General features: G+C 59.6%; 8 protein-coding genes and 1 non-coding gene across 9 annotated transcripts; 6 read left to right on the forward strand and 3 right to left on the reverse strand.

The window, feature by feature from the left end:
• Window positions 1-622: 622 nt before the first annotated feature.
• On the forward strand, window positions 623-1,835 carry PAN0_001c0823 (rhodanese-like protein; the record flags this gene model as incomplete). Its single annotated transcript, XM_014804437.1, has 2 exons — window positions 623-656; window positions 748-1,835. The coding sequence occupies 2 exons, from the start codon at window positions 623-625 to the stop codon at window positions 1,833-1,835; spliced, it is 1,122 nt and encodes a 373-aa protein (XP_014659923.1).
• Window positions 1,836-2,563: 728 nt separating this feature from the next.
• PAN0_001c0824 (major facilitator superfamily transporter) lies at window positions 2,564-4,919 on the forward strand (the record flags this gene model as incomplete). The annotated part of the gene is made up of 5 exons (XM_014804438.1): window positions 2,564-2,651; window positions 2,838-3,039; window positions 3,135-4,506; window positions 4,584-4,802; window positions 4,878-4,919. The coding sequence occupies 5 exons, from the start codon at window positions 2,564-2,566 to the stop codon at window positions 4,917-4,919; spliced, it is 1,923 nt and encodes a 640-aa protein (XP_014659924.1).
• Window positions 4,920-6,885: 1,966 nt separating this feature from the next.
• PAN0_001c0825 (uncharacterized protein) lies at window positions 6,886-8,979 on the forward strand (the record flags this gene model as incomplete). The annotated part of the gene is made up of 1 exon (XM_014804439.1): window positions 6,886-8,979. The coding sequence occupies one exon, from the start codon at window positions 6,886-6,888 to the stop codon at window positions 8,977-8,979; it is 2,094 nt and encodes a 697-aa protein (XP_014659925.1).
• Window positions 8,980-9,175: 196 nt separating this feature from the next.
• On the reverse strand, window positions 9,176-9,884 carry PAN0_001d0826 (uncharacterized protein; the record flags this gene model as incomplete). The annotated part of the gene is made up of 2 exons (XM_014804440.1): window positions 9,176-9,627; window positions 9,713-9,884. The coding sequence occupies 2 exons, from the start codon at window positions 9,882-9,884 to the stop codon at window positions 9,176-9,178; spliced, it is 624 nt and encodes a 207-aa protein (XP_014659926.1).
• Window positions 9,885-10,349: 465 nt separating this feature from the next.
• On the reverse strand, window positions 10,350-11,855 carry PAN0_001d0827 (amino acid transporter; the record flags this gene model as incomplete). The annotated part of the gene is made up of 1 exon (XM_014804441.1): window positions 10,350-11,855. One exon carries the CDS (start codon window positions 11,853-11,855, stop codon window positions 10,350-10,352), a length of 1,506 nt encoding a protein of 501 aa, XP_014659927.1.
• Window positions 11,856-14,865: 3,010 nt separating this feature from the next.
• Window positions 14,866-14,968, reverse strand: PAN0_t001d0011. Its single transcript has 2 exons — window positions 14,932-14,968; window positions 14,866-14,901 (listed from the first exon to the last, which is right to left on the reverse strand). It is a non-coding gene; the product is annotated as a tRNA-Lys (tRNA).
• Window positions 14,969-15,361: 393 nt separating this feature from the next.
• On the forward strand, window positions 15,362-16,948 carry PAN0_001c0828 (uncharacterized protein; the record flags this gene model as incomplete). The annotated part of the gene is made up of 1 exon (XM_014804442.1): window positions 15,362-16,948. The coding sequence occupies one exon, from the start codon at window positions 15,362-15,364 to the stop codon at window positions 16,946-16,948; it is 1,587 nt and encodes a 528-aa protein (XP_014659928.1).
• Window positions 16,949-17,402: 454 nt separating this feature from the next.
• Window positions 17,403-18,482, forward strand: PAN0_001c0829 (uncharacterized protein; the record flags this gene model as incomplete). Its single annotated transcript, XM_014804443.1, has 1 exon — window positions 17,403-18,482. The coding sequence occupies one exon, from the start codon at window positions 17,403-17,405 to the stop codon at window positions 18,480-18,482; it is 1,080 nt and encodes a 359-aa protein (XP_014659929.1).
• Window positions 18,483-18,987: 505 nt separating this feature from the next.
• PAN0_001c0830 (3-dehydroquinate dehydratase) lies at window positions 18,988-19,656 on the forward strand (the record flags this gene model as incomplete). Its single annotated transcript, XM_014804444.1, has 3 exons — window positions 18,988-19,079; window positions 19,186-19,423; window positions 19,507-19,656. The coding sequence occupies 3 exons, from the start codon at window positions 18,988-18,990 to the stop codon at window positions 19,654-19,656; spliced, it is 480 nt and encodes a 159-aa protein (XP_014659930.1).
• Between the last annotated feature and the right edge of the window lie 189 nt (window positions 19,657-19,845).

A 19,845-nucleotide genomic window follows, 5' to 3' on the forward strand; every position in this document is an offset into this window, starting at 1 on the left:
GAGTTGTACTGAATCCTGCCGAGGCCCTGACGGGCATGCCGGACGTCTGTCGAATGTGCATGATTGGTTTTAGCAATGCCCGACCTTGTCCTGCATTGGCTCCTCTGTTCCTACGCACAAGGTGCTGGGCAGGATCACAGTGTCTTCCCCGCGGGGGGACTCGGTCGTGTGCCGCTCGTCCCTCCCCGCGGGGTCGTATCTGTCCCCCACATGCGCCCGACTGCAACCTCAGTGCGTACCTGGCACTTCTACAAACATGCCATCACTACCCAGATCAGTATAATATGATGGTCTTGGCCGTCGACATTCAGCAAGGAAACATGGATGATGTGCGGGGTTGCGAACCGAGCGTGGGCATGAACTGCGCACCCCACTCGTGGCAGCTACCGCATGGCATGCCCCCGCGGGGAAGCACACATATCAGCCAAGCATGGCATACACACCCATCGAGACTGTATGGCCATCGCCTAAGAGCCTCGGCTGCTGCCACAAGATGCAGCACCGATGTGGGCGCATGGCGATGGCCGAGATTGCCGTTGAATCATCAGGGAATCTCATGGCGATCTCGATTTTTTCCCGCGTTTGAAAGTGTATGAACTTTTGCCCTAACATTGAGAGAAAAATGCTCGCACGAAAGAGGCTCAAAACCTCCACACGTCCCGCGGCTGAGCTTAGACCATCTAGAGCGGATTAGAAGAAATGCCGAATCCTTGCTTCAGACCTCCTGTCTTCCAGCATAGTCTCCAGAAGAGCGCACCAAACACAAGTCGGATATTGTCATGCTGGCAGCGCAGACGACACGGCTCACATCGCAGCGACTCTTTTCTCGCCTAGGATTGGCAGGATCTGGCGCACGAGCGATGAGCACCACAGTTCGACCGGCCACGGTGCCGCTGGTGATTGCGCCAAAGGCGCTCGCCTCGCTCATCGAAAAGCAGGACGGAAGCAGCAAGCTGCGCATCCTGGATGCCACTTGGTTCATGCCCAACACGAACCCGCCGCGCAATCCTCTGCGCGAATTCACGACGGGGCCTCGATTGCCGAAAGCCCAATTTTGGGATGTGGACAAGGTGGCCACCACTGGCGAAAGCGTTCGCAACCTTCCGCACATGATGCCTTCTGCTGCCACTTTTGCACGCGCTGCATCGGAGCACGGCATCGAGCCAGAGACGCATGTGGTGGTGTACGACACCCACGGCGTCTTCTCGGCACCCCGGACCGCCTTCACCTTCAAGGCGTTCGGCCACACCAACGTGTCGGTGCTCAACGGCGGGCTGCCGGCGTGGATCAATCATGGCCTAACCACCGAAGAGGGAGAGCCCAGCTCGGTCGGCAAGACAGACTACCCGGAGCATGAACTGCAAGACGGCATCATCCGTTCGTTCGACGAGATGGTGGCCAATGCCAAGATGGGGGCACGCGGTCAGACGGTGTTCGATGCACGATCCAAAGGCCGTTTCGATGGCAGCGACCCGGAGCCCCGAGCCGGACTCTCCTCCGGGCACATTCCGCACAGCCTTTCTCTTCCGTTCCCCACGCTGCTCAAGACCGAAACCGGAAAGGATGGCAAGACGTACACGGTGCTCAAGGACCAGATCGAGCTGTGGAGGACGCTTGGCGACACCGTAGGCGGCACCGAGGCACTCGACAAGCTGCGCCAGGCTTCGAGCGGCGGTGAGCTGGCCGCGACCAATACGTGCGGCTCGGGCATGACGGCAGCCGCGATCTGGCTGGCGCTGCAGGAGATTGGAGTGCAGAGCAGCATCTACGACGAGAGCTGGATGGGCTGGGCTTCGCGCGAGAGCGAGGGCGTGCCCATCGACAAGAACGTATGAAGCACCACACACCTACTCCCACACATGCACATCGATGTCGCCAATTTCGGAGCTCTCGCACGCCAGACTGTGACTGCCGAGGTGAAGTGAAGCATGGCGTGTGATAAGATGAAGCGGGTCGTCGGATGCGCCGCTGATCCGCGTTTCGAGTCAGATGATACGCCGCGTGGCCGGACAAGCTACGCGGAACAGCCGGCAGAGTTGCCGGGCTATCAGCTGAAGCTGCTCAAAGATTAGAGCGCTTATCCCAATTTAGCCGCCACTTTGCTCCTCCCTTTGCCCGCACCTTTCCAACACCTTTCGCATTTATCTGGTGCTCCCTCTCGTATCTAACCTCGGACAGACGACGCTGCAGTACAGATTTGTGCGCTATACTCAGACGATGCTGGACAATCATTTCGAAGGGGAGTGGCACGAGGCACATTATTTACGGACGGCGCCGAACGGGATCTGAGCCGTCCGCACGGGTGCTTTGCCGCCATTTCCTCGCAGCGGGACTGAAGTCAAGCGAGGAACGCAACGGCTCGCGGGATAGCCGGTTGGCAGGTGCCATCCACGCTTGCAAGAGCTGCTTCCCCCACCACAAGCGGCGGCGGGCGGAGGCGGCTTAATTCACCGCGAAATGCACCGTTGCCGCTCGACGGGGGGTGGCAAACACGGCGAATTGCCTGTCAACCTGCGCGCTTGCCGCGGGGAAAAAGAAGACTCGCTTGCCGCGCGACATCATCATGGCTTTGCCGCTCCTCACCGGAGTCGGCCGCATCGATTGGCGTGGCGCTGTGATGGCTGCAGCTGGCAAAAGGCGTCATGTGATGCGTGCGTATCAATCGAAGCGCGCCCTCAATATGCTCTGGGATCGAGGGCCAGTCGGCATGGCAGAGTGAGTCAAAGCCGGCTTATCTGGTGGCGCGGCTGCATCGAGACGCACGTCAAAAGACGGCACAGCGCAGGTCTTCCGATACCGTGCCCTACGATAGCAGGTCATGAGCACTGGGATGCCAGGGGATGCTACAGGTCCGCATGCTCCTATCGGTACCTCGATGCTTGGCCATGCACGCTCGCTTGCCGCCATGCGAGCGCGTATCGACAAGCGCCAGCTCTTCTGCTGGCCTCGGCTAGCTCAAGCTCACCGAGCTCTGACTGCGTCGGCTTTGTACACTTGCGGTGCGCCTGCTCCCACGCCATTGGCTCACCCTCATGTGGGGTAGTGTGGTCCCTGCAGATATGTGCCTGCCTATGCCATATATCTAGATCTCCTCTTGACCCACTGCCCCCGCCACCTCCCCGCGAACGGCCAAGTGTCTCTCGAGCACCTTCAATCCTTCGCCCTCTCTACCATACATCGACGACCATGAGCAGCAGAAAAGATTCCATCTCGTCCATGGCGCCTGAGAGCGCCAAGGCGCCGAGCGAAAAGGGCATCCAGGCTTACGCCGTCACCGATCTCGACTTGGACAACAACCCTTCGAAGCTCACCAAGATCGAGGAGGTGATCGAGGCTGAAGGCCACCTCTCCGATGCCGAGGCGCGCAAGCTGCTGCGCAAGATCGACTGGCACACTGTGCCATGTCTCATGGCCATCTACGGCCTTCAGTATGCTGACAAGGTCTCGCTCGCCAACGGCGTCCTCTTCGGTCTCAAGTCCGACACACACCTCAAGGGCCAAGAGTATTCGTGGCTCACCACCATCTACTACCTTGGCTACTTCCTCTTCCAGCCCCTCATGAATTACGCCATGCAGCGCGTCGACGCCGCCTACGTCCTTTCGGCCATGACCATCGTCTGGGGCATCGTCCTCGTAACGCTCGGACTGTGCAACAACTTTGCACAGCTCATGGCAGTGCGCTTCATCCTTGGCGCCTTGGAAGGAATCGTCACCCCAGGCTTTACGCTCATTGTGGCGAGTTGGTACAGAAAGTCGGAGCAGAACGCCAGGCAGCTGCTCTACTTTGCCATGAACACCGGTTTCTCTATCTGGGTCTCCGTCGTCATCTACTTTATCGCAAAGAAAGCGCACGATGATGGCACCGTGTCTGGCTGGAGAGTCATCAACTTCTTCCTCGGCGGCCTGACCGTATTCACCGGCTGCGTCACCGCCATCTTCCTTAGGCTGCCCAAAAATGCTTGGTGGCTGAGCGAGAAGGAGCGCACGCTTGCCCATGCTCGCATCATCGACAACGGTACCGGCACCGGCGAGACGCAGGCTTGGAAGTGGGATCAGGTCAAGGACGCTTTCACCGACCCGACGACCTACTTTATCTTCTTCATCAACGTCACTTGCTGCATCCCCAACGGCGGCATCACCACCTTCCAGAGCCTGATTTATCAATCTTTCGGCTTCACGCCGCTCGAGACGATCCTGTACCAGCTGCCGTCGTTCGCCATGTCCTTCTGCTGGATCCTGTTCGCGGCGTTCATGATCCACAAGTTCCCCCGGCTCCGCTTCTTCTTCATGTGCTTCACTGTCATCCCGGCGTTTGTCGCCGTACTCACCGCAGGCACGCTACCCAACCAGCCCAAGTACCGCTGGACCCGATACGGCGTCTACCTCATGAGCGTGCTCTACGCCTTGCAGAGCTTCCTCATGTGGGCGCTCATGCCCGCCATCATCGGCGGCAGAACCAAGAAGACGGTCGTAGCCACTCTCTGCTTCATGGGCTACTGCGTCGGTGTAAGTGCACCCATCTCCGATATCCATACTGGCGACGGCATCTCACTGACACGACTCTATTTCCCTGGCGGCAACAGAACATGATCGGCCCGCAGGTGTTCCGCGCATCCGATGCGCCGCGCTACATCCGAGGTCTCATTGTGGTCGCCTCGATGCTTGCGCTTGTCTTCGTGCTGTGCCTCTGCTGGTTGATGTATCTGATCGCCGAGAACAGGCGCCGCAGAAAGCGACTGGCGGAGATGGGGGTCTCGGAAGAAGAGAGGCTGCTCAAGAACAAGATCAATGGCGAACTCGATGTAAGTGTTCCCTCGGCTTTTCGTTTGCTACGCCGGTGCGGCCTCTGACACTTTCTGGGCTTGTCGTTCGAACAGATGACCGACAACAAGAACATTTACTTCCTGTACGCCTGGTAGACATAGGTGTAAAATTACGTTCGCATGGCGCCAGGCGGGAATGTAAATCACCGATGCTACGGTCACAAAGCAGTTGTTGGTTTTGCCGTGTGCACTGGCTGGCGTGGGCGGGTGGCTCGAAGAGTCGGCGGTGGCTGCGTGACAGAAGTGGCGCCGAACTTTCGCCGAGCACGTGAATTTGACCGGCGCCGCAGGCGCAGCACATTTGCAGCTGCTCTGTCAACAAGGTTGTGTTTGTGCGGAGCACATTTGAGTGTGTTACATCGCCGGATGGCCGGACCTTCGGCGCTTGCCGTGGGCGAAGAAAAGGGTTTGGCGGTCGGAAGAACTTCCAACGGGACAAAAGGGCGCCCGGCTTTGCCCCACTCCGAGCGGCAGAAATTGCGGAGTCAGGCATTGCGAACTGCCTTCTCGTCATGCTCTGCTGCCGATTGGGTGGGTTCGAGGTACAGGGTCACCGGGTGCACGGAGCTTCGCCGGTGTGGGACGTTGATAAGCCGTCTCATACGATGGACACTTTGCCGGGCTGGCTTGAGCTTTGGTGGCTTCGGGAATCTCTGCGCCACTCAGGCAATCTCAGCATCTCTTGCAGCTGCAGTCGACAGACGATTCGTTGCACGACAGCTGGTGCGTGGGAAACAAGATGCCACGATGGACGTTGCCGCAAGGCTTGTGCTTCATTACACTTTGCCATCCAACAGGACACGTGAGAAAGCCAAAAATGAAGACGGCCGGGACGGATCGCGGGACGGCTATCGTCTGCTTGGACGTCGCCACGCGCACGCTCACGCACGACCGAGCTAGCAGCGAGCATCGCTTGACACTAGCGCACGTCATGATCGCTGGGAATGTCGCTTGTGCACAATGCGCCCGCCTCGATATGGCGCCAAAATAGCAATCGTCTCGGTTGGCTCGATGCTTCGAAGCGGGTCGTGGCTCGGGCAGGTTGGATAGCCGGGTTGACCGCCTCGCCTTGCGCGCTCAGTTTTGCGGTGTGACTGTGCTCCGCGGTGTAGACCTTTTTTTTCTTCGCGGCTCAGCCGGGGAGCAAAAAGACGTCGGGGTTCTAAGCGGTGCCTGGCTGTACGCCGAAGCTGCTCCGTCTCGGCCCATTCGCCCGTCCTCGCTTCCGCTTGGCATCCCCCACTAACCAGCTCATCCCACGTCGCCGCTGCGCATGGTATTCGCGCTTTCGCCCATCGCCTCGTACACCTCGCTTCCAAGTTGTGCGACCTCTGAGTTGCTGCCTCAATGCGGTGTATAGGCGGAAGGCAGAGTGAGAGGCACATGAACCGCCAAACCCGCCAATGGCTTTGGAGGGAACGGGGTGGGGTCGCCTTGTGAATGTCGGCTTGAATTCGCCGGTATATGGAATCGACCGGACGAGGCTCGGTGCAGCGTTGGTTGTGCCGGCAGGTCGGCCCGTCGAGGCGAGATGTCCGAGCAAGGCCGCGCAGCAACAGCGGCAGCCGCTGCTGCTGTTTCACCTCTTGGCTTCGATTCCGGCTACATCCACCCCGAGCTGTCCAGCTCGCCGACAGCCTGGCGCATACCCCGCTCTTTTCACCCCACCCGCTCCATCGTGCTGTTCCCTTGCATTCGTCGCCAGCCCCAGCTAACCCACCCTCTACCCACTCCAACTCCGCCGTCATCTGGCCCACACGGCACACAAACAGCTTCATCCCGCACAACCTGGTTGTTCTGCCCCTGCTTTGCTCTCGCCCTGTCCTACCCACCGCATTGCGCTTCCCTGTGGATCACGATACGATCGACTCCGCCCGCACCCGCTTGACTCTCCGCCATCACCACCATCTGCACATCACACGCTCGCATCTACACGCATCGCCATCACGGTAGTCATCGTCGACCTGGTCGCAACAGTGCCTCGTTTGGCAACGGCTTCGTAATGTGCTAGCACCCACTCTCGCACCTTCCAACCTGAGCGCATCGTATCGTTGAGCGAGGCATGTCTTCCACCTCTTGCGTGTCGCCGACATCGAGCACGCTTCCGCGCCGACCGTCGCACCACCGCCTCGCATCCGAGCCACGCACGACGCTCTTCGACGCCGCTTCATCGTTCCAGACGCTCATCGAGGCACAGGCGTGCATCTCGTCGACCCACTCGGCGTCCTCTGAACTACTCTCGATCGCAGAGTCGCGCTTTCCGCCCTCGACGCTGCCCATCTCGACGCTCACCAACATCGTCCACGCTTCCAGCGCCAGTGGCAGCGCAACGCCCTCGACCGCTTCGTCGTCCAAGTCGTCCTTCTCGTCCGCCTCGTCGCTCTCCACCTCGACATCGGCCATGGGTGGTGCAGCGGCCGCGACAGCGCCCGGACTTGACCTGCTCGGCATCCTCGCCGAGGAGGTCGACTGGGATCCGCAGCAGCGCGGATCGCCCGGCTCGGCTCAGCTCGCACTCGTCGGCCACACGCTCCAGTCGCACCACGAGGCCAAGCAGAAGAGCTGGGCCACGCACATCCTCGGCAGTCTCGGCCTGGTCGAGCCCGACTCGGCGCGCAAACGCAGCTTCTCGTCGCTCACCGCACCCTTCCGACCCGAGCCGTGCGAGGCTAGTGTCAAGGCTCACATCCCGGCGCTCCTGGCCGAGCCCGATGCCAAGCCTGTCCGCCCCCGCGCTGCATCCAAGCCGACAAGCGCCGACCCACTCAACACCATGGTGCTCACCAAACGCACCGCGCTCTTCTACGAGAACCTGTACGACCGCTTGTGTCCGGGCATCGTGCCGCGTGCCTACATCTACCCGAAGCTGGGCAGGAGGTCGCACGACCAGGACCCCACATTTGCCGGCCTGGCGCTCTCCATCTCGCTTCTCGGCATGCTCGGTCTCACTCTCCCGCGCCCGACCGCGAGCGAAGACGGGCAGAGGCCATTTGCGATGCCTTCAATCCCGCGCGACAAACACTCAAAGTCGAAAGGCAAACGCGAGATCGTGGAGGAGGCAGCACGCATCATCGAGGCCGTGTTGGCGCTCCGACTCTCGGCGCCCGGAGGCGGTGCGGGCTTCGGCCAGGCACCGACGCTCGAGACGGCGCTCACGAGCTTCTTCCTCTCGGTGGCGCTGTACAGCCTCGACGATGCGGCGGACGACGACGAGTGGCCGAGCCTGTGCGCGTGGCGCGATGCAAGCTTCTTCCGCTTCTGCGAGGCCATCACGCTCGTCAAGATCCTCGGATTCGACCAGCTCGCTCGACCCGCGCCGGGAGAACAGACATCCGACGAGGTTAGCGTCGTGCTGCTGCTCGCGCGTGCCGAGAGGTGGTGGGCCGAACAACGGCCCGAGTACTTGTGCCAGCTGGATGTGGGCCCTCGTGCGGCGCCGGCGAGGAAGCGCAGTCGATCCGAGGCGGGCGACGAGGCTGCTCCGGCGAAACGCAACAAGCAAGAGACGCTTGCTGAGCCGTTGTCGCTGTTGATCCCGCTCGGATTTGCAGGCGTACGCAAGGCCTTGCTGCAGAAATTTGTCCTGAGCATGGATTGCTGGACAGGCACCTGTCGGCCAGGACGCGAGTGTCGGCTAGCAGCGCACGTAGCAGTCCGGATCCACGATGCACTTGGTACCCTCGAGAACGTGCGCCGTCAAAAGGACAGCGACGATCCGATCCTCGTGGATCTCGCAAGGCAGGTGCTGCGCGCACAGCTCTGGACCGCTTGTCTCAACCACGGCCTTGTCGATCCGCGTGCAGAGGCGCCGCTGCGCCCCGACCAGCCCCTCCACGTCGCACTCGATACGCTCGACCTGCTGGAAGATCTGCACCACCTCTTGCGCCTCCAGCACTCTACCAGCGCCGTTGCAGATGCGGTGCGAGAGGCGCTGCACACCATCCGCGAATGCGTCGCCCTGCTGCCGACAGGCAAGTTCGCCACGCATCCATTCGCGTTTGAGCAGATCCAGGCAGGTGACGAGGGCGACTCGCCCCAGCCCGACTCGCCATCGAGCGACGACGACCATCACGCCTCAAACTCGACCACCATCACGCGTGCGGCACAGTCGGTCATGGACAACCTCGACCGCTTCCTCCAGCGCCAAGTCACTTAGAGCATTCCTCTTCCTCGAACCCCAGGTCTCTCCATCGCATCCTGTACATTAGATCCCCTTTCGAAAGACACGGGTTGATTGTGCACAGCTTCGCTGGTCCACGTAGAATCGTTTGGGGCCCCACGCAGCCCTGCCGTGCTAGCATTGAGAGAGGTGTGCTGGTATTGAATAGGATAAAGTTGAGCGTTTTGCAAGGCTACACCTGGCGCCTAACATCTTTGCCGATCACGGGTCTTTCCCTTGCTGGTTTCCTGAGGCTATCGAGGTCCTCCTTGCCAAGCAGCGCTTCTTCGAGGCGCTTGTCGTCGTTGAGTTCGCGGTCGAGCGCCTGGTCGACGCGCGTCTCGAAGCCGGTACGGTCCTTGTAGGCCCTTTCCTCGGCCCTGTTCTGCTGCCACTGCGTGGGTGCTCGGCCTGGAAGCGTGGTCACTGTGCCGTGTTGAAGCGGTGCATCGGTCGGAGTGGCCGGGGGCGCCGGTACGGAAGCGGCCGCTTTTTGACCATAGTAGAACGACCCAGCAAGCGCAGCGAGAACCGTGAGGCCCTGGAAGCCCACGCGCCAACGAAGCGCTTTGTTGAACTGGTCTCGGTTGCCCGTACGCAGGTGGTTGGACGCAGCAATCAGCGCACCGCACGTCAGCAATGATCCTAATGATGCAGCAAATCACAACGAGCCCATATACATTAGTTCAGTCCAAGTCATAAAGACGCAACGAGCTCCACGTGGACTTACCGATGGGCACGAGCGGCTGCTCCTTCATCTTGCGGAAAAACTTGTCGCGCGGCGCCTCGGGCATCTCGGAGCCCATGCCGTTCTCGAACGCCGAAACGTATCCACCATACCCGGACGGGTCGCCGGGCTGTTGCTGCTCGACAGCAAGATCCGAATTGGGCTGCCCCGACATGGTTGCACTCTCGTTCGTTCTCAGCCTCGTAGCTTCTGCTTGTTGGTTGGTCTCTCGAGTAGGACGCGCTCTTTCGTCGATGTGTCGAGCTGTCGATGCCGTTGGTGGTGGGTGAAGTACGAGCGACAGGGTGCAGATGTCTCGCTGACCAAGACAAGCAGCTGTCTTGTGGGCCAAGGTTCCGAAAAAAGTGGAGGTGGCCCGATCTCACAAATCGGGTACTGCCGAGCTCCCCTACCCTTCCGGGTCCTGCTGCTGCGACGACTCCGAGGCTGCTGCACCCAAAGCGTCGGAACCTGGCCTTGCTACACTCACAGCCGCCACTTCCACAGACTCGGATCAGCGCACAAGGCTTGAGAGAGATCTATGACGTTGGATTCGTAGGTCCAGGGGACATGTGCGGGTACAAAGTACAAATGCGTGACGAGCATGAAGAGGGTCATGAAACGCACGGGCGGAACAAACTTAGCCGATGGGCTCGCATGTGAACGAGCCTCGGACGGTGCCCTTTGCATACTGGTCGACAATGTCCTTGACCGATGCGTAGGTACCACACCCAAGGATGAGCAGGCCGAGAAGGAAGACGGCGGCGTTGATGACGCTGAGGATGGTGTTCCAACGCGTAGCGTTCCACTTGCCCTCCTTGATGAGCAGGAACCACATGAGCGCAGGGAAGTAGAAGGTGAAGCCCGAGATGAAGAGCGCCGACATGATTCCGAGCAGATCCGAGAAGAAGGGGATGGCCTCGGCCACCACCCAGGCGATGACGGTGATGAGCGCAACCAGACCCAGCCACGTCGCCCAGCCCATGGGCGTGTTGACGTAGCGAATGACCGAGTTCTTGAAGACGCGGCCGTGAATGTAGCGCGCGACGACGGTGGTGTTGATAGAGCCCGAGATGAAGATGACAGGGAGCGCAATGCCGAACGCCACCTTGCTGAGCGTGGTGCCAGCCGAGAGGAGGGCGGGCGACCTGACGTCGGCACCGACAAAGGCGTAGATGAGGGCGCCTGTGAGCGTGTAGATGACAATCTCGATGATGCCGAGAGCCCAGATGCTCTTTACGTAGTCGGTGGGCGTGTGCATCTCGTCCATGAACGAGAATTGGCAGACGGCAAAGGAGTAGGCGAAGACAATGTTGGTGAGAGCGACCCAGGCGTCGGCAAAGGTGGTGCCCTCCTTGGGCCAGGCGGACCACTGTGCGGGCATGAGCGACTGGGGCTCCTGGTGGGACCTGACGCCCGTGCCAATGATGGTGACGCCGATGGCAACGATGATGGAGGCGAAGTCGATGTAGCCGAGCACCGCAACCTCGGAGAAGGTGGGTGGCACAGCGACGATGAAGAGGATGATGGCCGAGATGACACCAAAGACGAGCGAGCAGATGGCGTTGCTGCTGAGGTTGAGGAAGGCGATGGTTCCGGTGAGGCAGTGCGATCCTACGAGGAGCGTGAGCTGGAGGGCAAACATGGCCCCGATGAGCTCGTAGCCGAAGCGGCCCATCATGAGCTGACCGGCGTCAGCGTAGTGCGAAACCTGGGGGAACTTGATCTTGACCTGGCCGACGATGTAGCTGGTGTAGATGGCGATGATGCCGACACCGATACACACGATGACGCCGGCGACCATTCCGAGCGTAGCAAATGCCGAAGGGATGGAGAGCGCACCGAGGGCAATGGCCTCGACGATGAGGCAAACGGTGAGCTTCTTCCAACCGAGACGGTGGAATTTGTGGTCACCCTCGGACATCTTTTGCTGCTCGTACATGTAGTCCTCCTCGCTGCGATACTGGTCTCGCTTCTCGCCAAACATGGTCTGCTCCACGGCGCCGCTCTCGGTCACCTTGGCGGCGTCATCGTGCTGCTTGATCGAGTCCGGGCGTCCAGACTTTTCGACATCGACGGTCTGGGTAGGCGAGACCGATCCGCTCGACCTGTCGGGCATTGGGGTCTGTTGTCCTGTGGAAGCCATGATGGAAGAATGACACGAAGGGGCAGGATTGAAGGTGGGCAGGGACTTGTGACGGTCGTGAAGTTGTGTGGTGTTGCGATGAGGGGGAACGCAGCTCTGCGAGGCACAGCCGAGGAACGGGAGGGGGAGGGCTGGCAAAAGGAGGCCGATACAAATAGGACTTCAGGTGTGGATGCGGAGGCGAGGGAGGGAAAGGGTGGTGGGGGAAGGAAAGGGGAGGCCACGAGATTGGGAAGCGGCAAATGACGCAGAAAGGGAAGGGTTGGGGTCCGTTCCAAGTGTGGAGAGAGAAGGAAAGGAGGGAAGAGGGTGGGAAGAGGGGTTAGTGCGCGCAGCGACAGCTGTTTGGCCAAGACCCGACGAGACCTGCGCAAAGCTGCGCCGACAATCTCAATCTCTTGGGGCTGCAGTAGCTCTCTCTCTTATCGTGAGGCCCCTGTTCAGTCTGGGTCGGACGACCATCTCAAGTGGGCGCATTTGAACAATCGCGCCGCGCCTTTACATGAAGCAGATGGTGGATCTACCCAAAGCCGCGACAACGCCGATGTGGGTGGGCCGCGATAGGGTGTTGGTCTCCGCCGTCCGGCGTCCGCCGATGCTCGTATCAGGCCTAGTGCACACCTAGATATGATAGTGGACTCAGCATTCATAGCAGGCGCCTTCTCCAGTGGCTCTCCGGGGATATGAGCGTGGGAGGTGGGGCAGGACTTGTGGGTCAGAAGCGCCGCTGACGGCCAAAGAGATCATGCGTCGGTCGGGTCGAGCTTTCTTGCGCACCCCGCCGAGTCAGCAACTGCCACCCGCTGCAAGCGCTAGAGTGCACAGGTCGGCCATCGGCTCTGCCGAACACTACGAACGTCGAGAAAATTTCCGGCATGGAGGCGGCATCCCTATTTTTTTCTTTCTCCCTCAAACCCGTGACCGACGGAATGCGAAAATGTCCGAATGCGCTTCGGGCTGCTGCTCCCGTGGCTGCCCCTCAGGAGTTCGGCTCTGACTGGCGAGCGGCCAGGCGAGGCAGGGCGAAACGTCACCCACCCCCCGCTTAGCGCCCACTTTTGAAGCGTTCGAGCAACAACAAATTCGGGTCGACCGACGCAGCAGAGTCTCGAGATCATGCTCAAGGTTGGCAACCTTGTCCACACCGTGCATTCCACCAATCGCAGCTCAGTCACTTATCTCGCAAGGGTGGGGAGAAACGTTTGAGCCGACATGAAAGGGCGACGGCTTGCTTCACTTCATTCATGTGCAGGAAGCGCCGAGGGCATTCGCATGTGCGGTCATCTGAGCGACATGCGCGCAATGCTTTTCGCGAGCGAGCTTTCGCAGGACTTCAAAAGTGGGATGAGGGTGCCTTCGACTGGACAGCAGGTGTGTAGTGCTCGGGTCGCTCTCGGTTGGCGGTCTGAGTCTGGCTGCAGCAGGCACGGTCACGCGTAAGTCGGGCCTCGCCAAACTTGCCACAAAGTCCATCCGAGCGTCGGGAAACCCAGCAAGTGGGCTGAGTAGCCAATCATCAGAGCTGGCTCATCAGAGCGTGCAAGACGATTGGCCAGCCGTCTTGCGCGGAGAGATGAAAGCATTTTGGTTCAAAAGTTTGGCCTGCATGATCTGCATAAGCCATCTCTCCGACAAGCTCAACCTTCTGCGCCTTGGTCGCGTTGTTCTTGGTTGTGCTGTGGTCGTCGTGATGGCCTCCACCGCAGCTGGCGGCCCGAGGCTCGCAGAGGTACGGACCGCGCGATTCGGACTAAGCGGTGTGGAGATGGGCGCAGCGGCAGATGGCCATGGGATTTCCTCTGGACCCGGTGACGTTGCCTGCATGAACACACTCTCCTCCAGAGCCATCATCGAAAAAAGTTTCGGTTTTTTAAGCCCGAAGCCGCTCGCTTAGCGGAGTCGGCGGCAAGTGTCAAAAATCGCAGCCCGCCGAAATCTGTCTCGACGAATCGGCGGCGCGTCCGGTTGGCTCCCCAAATGACACACGTCGCGCTGGGAATCGACTCCAACCTGCCTCGAGACAAGTCGTTGCATTGCCAAGAGGACAGAAAGGCCATGCCAAGCACAGGCAGAAGTTCTTCCATGGCCGTGCAGCAACATGGGACGAGGAGAGTGGTTCTTCCGGTCGTAAGTGCGACCCAACGCGCAAATTCGATTCGACGCAAGGACATGCAAGCCCTGCTGATCACATCTGGCTGCTTTCATGCACTACGGCAGATCGAAAAAAAAAAAATCGCCGAATGCTGCAGACCTTGGAGGCGCGTACGGAGAATTTGCAGACGTCGCGCTTTGCCGCGCTTCATCCCAATTTTGTTTGTTTGTTTTCTTTCGCCCTCGCATGCCCTTCTGAGGGTCATTCCGGACCATTTAACCCATAGATACTGTGATAGGACTATGGCAGCATCGCAAGCAGGGACAGGCTGAGATTATCATATGTCGGTCGGAATCAGGACGGCGTGCAGCACGCCCAGGGAGTGGGAGAAATTCGAGCTTTTGGCCGGCGCCGCAGCGAGGTCACAGGACGCTGCACGTTCGCCCGAAAAATCCCTTTTCCGACCTTCGGAGCAACTCGCATCCCTAAAGCATGCCGATCAACCCCACCAGACTCGACTTTCGGGGTTCCACATGGATGTCTCCGTCTCCGCGCCTCCGCTGCCCAGCACCTTCTCGTCGGCTCGCGTGGCTCTTTCCGTCCCGAGAACGGTGCGAGGGGTGCAAAATTGAGTTTTGGCCGCGTGCGACGCTGCTTCGCTAAAATGCTCCGTTGTGTGGCTGTGGATGAGGGATCCTGCCGCCCAACTCCGGTAATGGACGAGCTCTAGTTTCTGCAAGGTCCGGTCCGTCAGGACATTCAAAAAGCTTGAGCTTATGAAGAGACTGAAGCCGCCGGATTGAAGGCAAGAACTAGGAGGACTGCCGGGCGTTCTTTTCACCTCTTCAAAAAAGTCAAAACCCAAAATATGGGAAAAAAGACGGAACATATTCGGACCCAAAAAGTGCAAAAAGAATCCTCCCAACGTGGGGCTCGAACCCACGACATTCAGATATCCCGAGTGTAACTCGGAAACCCTTGTAATAAGAGTCTGACGCTCTACCGACTGAGCTAGCCGGGATGGAGATATGAAGGTGCCATATAATTGTAACTATAAGCGGCACGCAAGACTTGCCAAAATCACGTCGTGCGGAATCCGGGAAATGAGGTGGAGGGTTGAACAGCAGGAAGGTCTGAGCACAAATAACACACTTGGCCCGCATGTGCCAAGAAGCACACACACTGAGACACACACTTGTCACACTACATCCACCTCTTCCACCTGCAACACATCTGAGGACCCGTCTCATCTTCGTGAACCTTCTTGCCTCGGGCTGGCATCGGTGCAGCGAGCTGGACAACGTAGTGCCACATTGCGGAGCGGGCAGGCGTCAAGCATTGGTACAGCTCCACGCATACGAACGTCCAACCGGCTCATAGTGCCAGTGACGACGCAGCTGCCACCCTTATCACGATGCTTGGAACTCCAGCGAACAGCCGTGGCTCCTCCAACGGCTTCGGTCACCGACCAAACGGCCTGTCGGTCTCGGATGTCGACCTCGACATCGAAGGCGCAGGCGGAGGCAGGATCGACGAGGCGTACGACACTGGACTCCCTTGGCCACTCGGATCCAGCGCTCGTCCGACTTCGTGGTCTGCCAAGGGTCCAGCAGACTATGTACCGCGCCTGCCACTTATCAAGAGCTTGCGTTGCCATCTCACTTGGGCCAAGGCTGGATGGGGAGACGCGAATCGATGGCCTGAAGCCTTCAAGCTCATCGGCAGCTCGAGCGAGATTCGCAACGGCGTCTTGAAGGGCTTGCTCCTCAGCGGCACCATCTCTGCCATCGTCTTCTTCTTCGAACTCGCCTTTTTCCCTACCGTACTCTTCCAGCAAAAGCCGCCGGTCAAGGCGATGCAGGACATCGCTGAATCCGGGTCAATCATCGGCAACTTGGGCAACGTCTTCTGGATGTACCCGCTCATCGGCGGCAGCTATCTGCTGGCCTCGTCGTGGACGTCCGACATCGCTCAAGCGGCCTACAAGCTACGCCACGGACACGTGCGCAGGCTTACGCTCTCCAATCCCTCGCTGCCACCAGGCACGTCACGCAGACTCGTACAAGAGAGCTACCGCATCATCCTCATCGCCAACTACACGCTTCTATACATCCTCCTCGGCCGCATCCCGTACCTTGGACGAACGCTCTCGTTCCTCTTCATGTGCCTCGTGGACGGATACTACTGCTTCGAACAGGCCTGGATCTCGCGAGGCTGGTCGCTTGGCCGCCGCATGCGATACTGCGAGGAAAGGTGGTCCTACTTTGTAGCCTTTGGCTTGCCATCGACTGCAGTTTCGTTCTTCCATCCGAGCGGCCTGCTGAACCTGATGCTCTTTATGCTCGTCTTCCCCTTCTGCACCGTGCTTGCCATGCTTGCCGATCCTCAGCCAAGAATTTCGGCATCGGGCGCGCTCGCCGCTTCATCGACCTACACCGTCGCTTCTGGCGCGTCCGACTATGCCAGTGGGCCACTGCATCGCCTGGTTCCCTCGCGTCTCGCCGTCTTCTGGCCCACAGTCAAGCTGCACAGCCTCATACTGCGCCTCCTGCCCAGGTTTGCCGATGCGCCACTGGCGCCTTCCGCACAGGCGTTCGAGCGTAACGCCAACGTGTACGGCAGGACGGCAGATACAAACGGTGCCGCAGGCTTTACGGTCAACGGTGGGTTTGGTGGGTTCGGTACGGGGGGCAAGCGGGCCGCTGAGCTGGTGGGAGGAATCTTCAATGATTCGAATCGCAGCGCTTTCGGCCCGGGCCGCACATCGCGAGCACCATGGCAGTACGGTGGGGACCAGACTGCACTGCACGAAGCGAGCTCTGGCGCCGTGATGGCAGACGGCGCATACCCGCTGATGAACTCGGCAGCCAATCTGCCTGGTGGCGCCGCAACGGGCACGTACAACAGCATGGGTCAGAACATGCACTCCAGAATGGCTGCTCCGCCAAAAGGACCCATCGCTCCTCCTCCCAAGGGCGCAAATCATCGCAAAGTAGACTAGATCGCCTCTCATCCGCGAGAAATAAATTGAGCGGCCCAAAAACTCAGCGTTCCGGTCCTTCATCTGTCCGCGTCTGTGTGAGTTGAAATGATACGATGTCAACGAGGAGAGGTTGGACCCCTCTGATCTGCCCAAGAAGATAAATTGGGCGGCGGCGCCACATCTGCCAGTTGCAGTCCTTCATTTGTCGGCGTGCAAGTGGGTTGAAATGATACCCACAATGTCAAGGAGGAGAGGCGGGACCGCGCGGCATTCATGGCGCCGCCTTTCGTCTGCACACGACAACCCTAGCTCCACCGTTCCGAAATACACCCACATACACGTTCTTGCTGGACGGAGCCCATTGCCGGAGCCTTGCACTCGCAAAGGTATAAGAGAAGCCTGCTCGAGCTCGTATCATTGTCTCTTCCCCATCTCCTCATCGCCACGTCTCTCACCCCTCTGTACTGTCACCATGGCTTCCTCCGCCATGAAGTCTCTTCTCTCTACCCTGCTTGTTGCGTCTTTCCTTGCGCCCCTCGGCGTACTGGGAAGCGTGCAGCACTCGTCCATCCCCATGGACAAGCGCGCTGCCGTCTCGGACGGTAGCGAGTGCTGGACCGACTTTGCCAAGAACTCGCAGGACTGCCCCGTTCTTCAGGTTGCCTTCTTCAAGGATGCCCAATGCTCCCAGGCGCTCAACCTGGTCCGCACCACCCCTCAAGCCTTGATCAAAGGAAACAAGCAGATGCTCTTTGAAGGAGCTGTGGCCCATTCGCTCAAGGAGCCTGTGGGATCGGTTCGTATCATCGGTGCCGTCCCGGGTATCGGTCTGGGCTTTGCTCGTCAGGAGGAGTCGGACTCGGTGGTGCAGAACATGGCCTGGATGTCGTCGTCCGAGACGATGAAGGCGTACCAGAGCAAGTCGTGCGTCAGCTTCGCCAACCTCGATGCCAAGCGCGTGGGCGTGTGGACGGTCAAGGCTGACGACTCGTTCAACCCGCCCGGCGTCGCTTGGGATGAGGACAATATCCCCATCACCGAGTCAGCCCACGCCTGCGCCGAAGAGAGGCATGCTCACCGCCGAGGCACTCAAACCGTCTGCCTCGAGAGCGCCTCGTGGGGCAAGGGAGGTGTGCTGCAGCTTTACAACTCGGACGACTGCACCGGACGTGCCACCAAGCAGGTCTTTAGCGCCGCCCAGTGCACTCCTCTCAAGACCACTGGGTTCAAGTCGTTCAAGACTTTCCGACCCCAGGGCGACAAGTGCGACGTCATCTTCAGCCCCGAATACTACGACATCGGACAGGATGGCTACCACCGATGCGCCCAGCTCGACATCACCGCCGTCAAGCCCAAGAGTGGCGCCTGCCAGAAGTTCGACAACGGCAACATGTTCGTCGGCGTGTACAGCAACGACCCTCAGTTCCCTCAGCCCGCTCCTGGCCCTGGTGACAAGGTGCTTCTGCAGAGCCACGGCGTCCGTCTCCTTAGCCCTGGCCCCGGCAAGCCCGCCGGCAAGCAACGTGGTGGCGCTGGATTCTACGGCCCTTGATTCATGTCCTGCACGCTTCCACGCCATAAGAATTCTGCCTTGTTTTGCCACGGCCCCTTGTTCTCTCCATCACGACGCTTGTCGCCATGATGATGTCCGAAATGCACGTCTTGTTTTCCCCAGACTTTGTCGCGTGTGAGTGCTGAAGCAGTGGACTGGGTGAAGCCTCCGCGCAAATGGGCACCGGCAATCGGCGGATATTCGCCTGGCGGCTTCGGCTAAAAATTATGTGGGGTGGCGGACGAGCATGAGGCAGCTCCGCTTCTACATTCTTCCGGACAGCCTGGTCCGAGCTCCTCCGTGCAGCTCCCTTCTCCGCAGACAAAAGTTAGCGGGACAACCAGTCTATGCTCTTTGAGCTGCTGGGGCCCCGGCTCCCCACAGTCGAGGATGCAATGCAGAGCGGCTCCAGAAGTTTTGTCGCAGTGAGCCTTTCCTTCCGACTTCGAAGTGCGCGAGAACGAGACCCCGCCATCGCTGCCTCCTCTTACTTGCGACATTCAGCATGACCTCCGAGGCAACAAAGACGAGAGGCCAGAGCATCCTGCTCATTCACGGCCCAAATCTCAACCTGCTAGGCACACGAGAGCCTGAGAAGTGAGTCCTTTCGGCAACACTATTTCGACAACGGGCAACCAGCGTCGAAGAACAGAGGCAGAGCTGACGCTGATGTGCTGCGCCGATCGTCTGCACTTTGCAATAGGTACGGCAAAGAGACCATGTCGGACATCGAGCAGAAGGCGCAGAAGCAGTGCACCGAGCTCGGGCTAGGATTCGATGCGTTCCAGTCGAACCACGAAGGAGCTCTCATCGACCGCATCCACGCTGCACGAGCCGATGGAACGGCGGCCATCGTCATCAACGCAGGTGCGTACACACATACAAGTGTCGCGCTCCGAGATGCACTGTCGAGCGTGCCGGTGCCATTCATCGAGGTCCACGTAAGTCTTGATTCCACCAGCACGATACGATCGCACAGCGGGGCCTAAGACACTGAACACCACATCATCACGACATACACCAGATCTCGAATGTCCACGCTCGCGAGCCGTTCCGACACCACTCCTACCTCTCGGACGTTGCAAAAGGCGTGATAGTCGGACTGGGCTCCTTCGGGTATACGGCGGCGATCTCGTTCATTGCCAGCAAGCTGGCAAGGGGTGGCTTTGCTTGATACGTGACTGTTTATGCTCTGGAATGTTCAGGAATGCCGAACAGTATGGGTGCGAGTGCATACAGCGGTGGAAGGCCGAACGCATCAGGAGAGCGGAAGAGGAAGAGTGCAAACGGGAGAGTTGCAGGATCGGGCGAGGGAGACACCGATGCAGCCCGATGAGATGTATTGTTTCCCGCGGGTTGAGCC

This window comes from Moesziomyces antarcticus (assembly GCF_000747765.1).
Source record: "Moesziomyces antarcticus DNA, scaffold: scaffold_v10001, strain JCM 10317, whole genome shotgun sequence".
Lineage (NCBI taxonomy): Eukaryota > Fungi > Basidiomycota > Ustilaginomycetes > Ustilaginales > Ustilaginaceae > Moesziomyces > Moesziomyces antarcticus.